At 37.7% G+C, this 6,257-nt stretch overlaps 1 protein-coding gene across 1 annotated transcript in view; it reads right to left on the reverse strand.

The window, feature by feature from the left end:
- The window catches only part of LOC127450011 (ubiquitin carboxyl-terminal hydrolase 43-like), a 133,445-nt gene extending 127,856 nt beyond the window's left edge, over positions 1–5,589 (reverse strand). Inside the window, exon 1 of the mRNA XM_051713705.1 lies at positions 4,920–5,589. Coding sequence (XP_051569665.1) covers positions 4,920–5,546 — 627 coding nt within the window. The 5' untranslated portion in view covers positions 5,547–5,589. The remainder of the gene's footprint in view (positions 1–4,919) is intronic.
- Between the last annotated feature and the right edge of the window lie 668 nt (positions 5,590–6,257).

The raw sequence follows: 6,257 nt of genomic DNA on the forward strand, positions 1-6,257 counted from the left end.
CATTGTGATTTCAAACATTGACATGTTTTACAACACTAAGGATTTAATGTAGACTCAAATCAACCATGAACTCTGCTACTCTCCCCTGTGAGTTGGATTACTTTGACATCAGTCACCGTACACAACATGACCTTGTGATCTGTATTACAAGCCTATCATTCATCAACCACATACCAAATGGAGCTCTTTACCCTTTAAAAACCCACTCATTTCAGATTCAGTTTACAAGTTGGGTTACAACCAGTAGTGTAGTCTAGGGTATACGCAAGCATACACCGTATGCCCACCTATCTTTCAAAGGATTTTGCGTATGCCCACCTAAAATGAGTTCTGATACCTATGGCCACCAGAACCTTCCTTTTATTTATACTGAGGTGATGCTGCAGCACAGTTGAGTGAACTGAGAATATTATTATTATTTGTTTAAATTTTTTTTATTAGTGTACAGAGATTCTAACCGCGCACACAGGGGTTAGACGTGATTGGATATTTCTTAACCAGTCATATATTCCATTTTAATAAGGGGCGGGACATTTCTAGCGTCTACAGTGAAATGCTGATTTAAATAAAAACTTATGCTATTAAACTTTAGGAAAATACTGAGTGTCACTGCACCCGTGCTTGTTTTTTTATGCTCTTCACAGATGACAAGTTGTCCCGTAATTGCATCAAATGTCATTTTTTTCTGTCTTTTACTGCTGTCAGTGGTGCCTTTTTAACTCGTGATATCGAATCATCTTAATTTATATTTCTTAATATGAAAGCTATTTCACTATACACAGAAAAGAAAATTTTTGTACGCAAATAAACAAATAGCCTAATAATTAATTCTTATGCACTGTATATCGTAATATAAGATCATGTGTTAACGTGAACATTACTACACTCATTAGTCATTACCTATACAATGCTTAACAGTTTATTATGAATAAGGTAATGTATGTATTAGTTTATTAATTGAAGTATTAAGTGTTACCCATTTTACATTTAATTAAAAGAACAGTTAATCAAACCTATTAATTTAAATAGATTTTTAATATCAAGTTTTAGTCTTTTTTTTGTGTGTGGGGGGGGGTCCTCGAAAAAAATAAAAAAAATAAAACAATTTTGCACAAACAGTATGCCTACCTCTTCAGTCACTACTGGTTACAACAGAGAACATTTAGTTACACATGAGGCCATGGAGGCTGAAAGCTCCAGTCTCTATTCATTTGTAATTGCATGGAAAAGAACAATCAATTCATAATCTTCTCTCCTTTGTTGCATGGAACAAAAAAAAGTCATACAGGTTTGGAATTACATAGGGGTGAGTAAATGATTTTTCATGAATTTTTTTTATTTTTTGTTTGAACTATTCCTTTAATGCTTTTACTATGTCATTCAGATCCTTTCTGGCCTAATTACAAATAGAATACACTTTACTGAAGCTGATATTAAGGAAAATAAATATATGCACTGTGGGAGGTTTAAATTACAGGGTAGAGCTCTGGGTTTATAGAGAGCTCCCCTTATCTGTGGTTTAGGCACTCATTAACTCTAGCAGACGTCTGAGAATCTGTGAAAGTTTATTTATGTCGTCTTCAGACACAAACTCAGTCTGCAGACAAGATACTCTGGTCTCTAAACAGGAAAAAGCAAATCTCAAGTCTCGTACAGACTCACCTAAATTTATGACACGCATGATTGTAGATTATAATTGTGCGTTCTCTTTGGAAGCGAATCAGTTCAATTCAATATCTGGAGAAAAAAAAAAGTTTAGTAAAGTGGGCACAGCCTTATATCACGCAGCTGTAAAAAGTAATTCACTACCCGTCACAACAGGCGGCTCAGACTGGGGTCCATCAGGGCAAAAATGTCAGTATTTCAATAGGAGAGCGTGAATAGAACTGGGCCTCTGCTTCCCATCAAAGAAAGGTTGCCTTATGGTTACTGTACCATATTTTCTCTTCACATGACACTTTTAACTGAAATCCACTGTGGATTTCTCCCACCTGCGTTCATCTTCAGTTACTCCTACCCTAAAATAACTGGCTTAACTATAGCTTAAAAAAAAGCAGATAACAGAAATTGTAGTATGGACAGTAATAATAAATGTCTTTAATTTTTCAATGTATTATTTTAATTTGTATTTCAGTTTTGATCTATTTACTTTATTAATGCATGTTCCTGGTTTTATTGTGCATGATTAATCAGTGCACGACAACAGTTTGTCTTTGTAATCTTCATTTAAAATGTAATAACTTCTCTGAAACAAATTTTGTTTTAGCTGACCACATCAAGGCTGCTTAAGTTTCTACCAAAGGGTGTCAGCAGTGTTTCAGGATAGGAAAAGCACAATTTCATACAAAACTCTTGTATGAAATGCCCAGTCTTCATAATCCAATCTAGAATATCAAGTCTTGTCCTAGACTCTTGTATATTCTGTTTCACTAGGAAATACGGATCATTACGGTTCAATACGGAAGTAAAATGGGTTGAAAATTATTCCATTTAGACTTTAAAGAGGACACGGGCATAGCAACCACAAAGTTTAAGGTTTAACCTTTTTAGGACATAGTAATACCTATTTTTAGGTATAGGAAATGACTATGAATTTATTAATAACAGGTGCCATAGATAAGTATTTTCATAAATACTCATGAATAAAGACTGAGACACAGTTGCAGTGTGACATGACTGAATGAAAAATCTCCAGTGGCATGCTCTTTTTTTTTTTTTTTTTTATCATTTCACTAGAAAATATATACTAGCTGAGAAAACAGAAAATGTTACAGAAGACTTGAGTGTTCCAGAATGCACTATAGGTCATAGGTCAGTATCCAGTGTGAAGTCATTTCTGAACATTCACTGTCACTTTTTAAGCTTAATCCCTGGAGATAATGTTATCAGACAGTAGAAAGTTTCTCATCCTGATGTACTTTTCTCTGGAGGGATATTATCTTGAGGAAAAACATTTCCACAGTGACTAAACACCAATGGACACCAATGGAGTTAAAGGGATAGTTCATCCAAAAATAACATTTTGTCATAATTAACTCACGTTGTTCCAAACCCATACTGTCTTTCTTAAGTAGAACACAAGAGAGATGTTGGGCAGTATGTTTATCTCAGTCACCATTCACTTTTATTGCTTCTTTTTTCAACAAGTTATTAATGAAATGTGAGGTCAGATACATTCTTAAAGAGATAGTTCACCCAAAAATGAAAATCCTCTCATCATTTACTTGCCCTCAGGCCATCCCATATATGTATAACCTTTTTTCTTCTGCAGAACACGAATGAAGGTTTTTGAAGAACATCTCAGCTCTGTAGGTTCATACAATGCAACTGAATGGTGACCAGAACTTTGAAGCCCCAAAAAGCATATAAAGTCAACATAAAGGTAATCCATAAGACTCCAGAGGTTTTATCCATGTCTTCTGAAGCGATCCAGTTGGTTTTAGGTGAGAACAGACCAAAATATAACTCCTTTTTCACTGTACATCATGCCATTGCAGTTCCTAGGCACAATCATGATTTCAAGCTCGTTTACACTTCCTAGTGCTTGACATTAGCAGTGTGCACAGAGTGCTAGATGATGCTAGGAAGTGTAATTGAGCTTGAAATCATAATCGCCAAGGAGACTGCTGATATCAGGATTTATTGTGAAAAAGTTATATTTTTGTCTGTTCTCATCCACAATCAATTGGATTGCTTAAAAAAAAAAACATAGATTTTACCACTGGAGTCATATGGAGTACTTTTATGCTGCCTTTACTCACTTTTTGGATCTTCAAAGTTTTGGTCACCATTCATTTACATTTATGCATTTGGCAGGCACCTTTATCCAAAGTGACTTACAGTGCCCTTTTTACAGGGACAGTCCCCCTGGAGCAACCTGGAGTTAAGTGCCTTGCTCAAGGACACAGTGGTGGTGGCTGTGGGGATTGAACCAACAGCCTTCTACTTACCAGTTCAGTGCTTTAGTCCACTACGCCGCCACCACCACTCTGGTCCATACATGCATTGTATGGTCCGATACACTGAGATATTCTTCTAAAAATCTTAATTTGTGTTCAGCTGAAGAGAAAGTCATACACATCTGGGAAGGCATGAGGGTGAGTAAATAATTAAAGAATTTTCTTTTTTGGGTGAACTATCCCTTTAAAAAATAAAGGGTATTTGATGGTTCTCTGCAGCCTCTTAGGTTCCCCAAAGAACTACTTCTTATCAAGAACCATTTTCAGCAGTATAGGGTTCTTCAGTTGTCTTTATAGTTGTAGTTCTATGACTGAATGTTACATGACATGTTCTTCATGTGTGTTGATTTTGTTCAAATATGTTGTTTACAGGGTTCTAAAGGGTTCACACAGGGTGCCATACAAGCTAGAACCGCCACTGAGAAATACAGCATAAAAAGTTCTTATGGAGCACTCAAACAAAATATTTTAGCCTATTTTAAGATTTATGCATTTCAATTTCATGCATAAATCTCTTCACAAATTTACATTTCACATATGTGTTTCTTGAAGTATTTAATGCATTTAACACTGGAATTATTTTGTAATACACTGATAGTTTTTAGTTTCCATTAGTTATTAATTTAGGCTACATTTATGTGTAGTATGCAAGTATAGAAAAGTTGTCCTTCAGCCCAGCCGATGCTTATTTCCAAAGTACTTGACATTACACCCATTTAAAGGGACAGTGTCCATGGAGCAAATAATATATATATATATATATATATATATATATATATATATATATATATATATATATATATATATATATATACACACACACACACACACACAGTATAGTTTTATCAAGAATAAGCATATATTTCACCTGGGTCTTTTTTGACCCACATATGCATTTAAAGGGGGTAAAGTTATGTGTGCGTTCTAGGGTTGATAAACTTATTAATTAGTTGAGTCTACCTTAAACTCGGCTGAGAGTTGAGGCGTGTATTGAAAAGTCCAAAGCGCTCGAACCAGACACGCGAGCTGTTCCGTCACTTCTCCCTTCTCGTGAGCGTTACCACCGCTCGCAATCCCGTTCATACGATACTGATCCAGTTTATATCGATCCAAGCCCAGGTATTCAGCGAGCAGATCCGTGTTGCTCAAGCATTGCACAACGGCGTTCATGAAGCAGGTGTTGCCGTGGTTCTTCAAACCCAACACGCCAGGCGTCTTATTCCCGTAGAGCGAAGAGAGTCGCTCTTTCGCCGAGGAGCGGCCGGTGGGAAGCGATAAACTCTTCATCACCTGGCCGCTGTCCTCTTTTTTCAGGTGTCCAGAGTTTCCAGTGCAAGGTGTGCTCTCTCCAAACCCACCATCGTCTTCTTCAGCCCCCGAGCGTTCAGTTGTTTCTCCACCGCCAGACCAGCTTCCGAAACTTTTCAAAACCCTACTCACTAAACTTTCCACGGACTTAAACGATTTCCTCCGAAACAGCTTCCCTGTGGTTTTAGTTGACTTCCTGGAATCTTCTTTCGCTTTCTTGTCGCGTTTATCCATCATTGTTTGTTCATTTTCCCTCAGGATCTCTGTATCTTCAAGCATACAGTGTTATTATCCTCACCTGCCAAGTAGTGTAGATCCTGCGTCAAAATGCAACATTCATGGTGGAGAATAGCAGTGGTTTCACGCGCAATTCGGCTCGCGGGAGGGAATGATTGACAGGTCTACCATAGAGCGGTCAGTACGGTAACACACGTGACGACGTCACAGTGGCGGGAGGCTGTGAGCGACGAAATGACTATTGGCGCACTCCTAGAGCGCTCGTGCTACTTTATAGTTGCGGGAAGCTGCGCGCGACGAAATGATTGACAGGATTGTCAGCACAGCGGTCAATACAGCAACTCACGGGACGTCATAGTGACGGGCAGCAGTGAGCGACGAAATGATTGACAGCTCTTTCATAAAGCGGTCGGTCAGCAAGAGCGTTGCGGATGCGTCATTGTTGCGGGAAGCTCCCAGCGACGAATGAGTGGCAGGTCTTTCAATTAGCGGTTGGAACTGCAACCTCTGTGACGTCATAGTGGTTGGGCGCTATGAGTGCGCGCGTCTCTTTTTCATGTATTCGTTCATGTTTAGCTGTTTAAAAAATAAAAAATAAATAAATGTAAAACAGGTGCGGAAAATATTTATCAGATCATTTAGTGATGTATACATGGTGATTTTTTTTCATCAAAAAAGATTGTGTAGCTATATGTAATTTATAAGAATGTGCTGTAAACGTTTGAATGCTGCACATCAGGCACAATGATGTGT

The sequence above is a fragment of the Myxocyprinus asiaticus genome, chromosome 13 (genome assembly GCF_019703515.2).
Source record: "Myxocyprinus asiaticus isolate MX2 ecotype Aquarium Trade chromosome 13, UBuf_Myxa_2, whole genome shotgun sequence".
In the NCBI taxonomy this organism is placed as follows: domain Eukaryota; kingdom Metazoa; phylum Chordata; class Actinopteri; order Cypriniformes; family Catostomidae; genus Myxocyprinus; species Myxocyprinus asiaticus.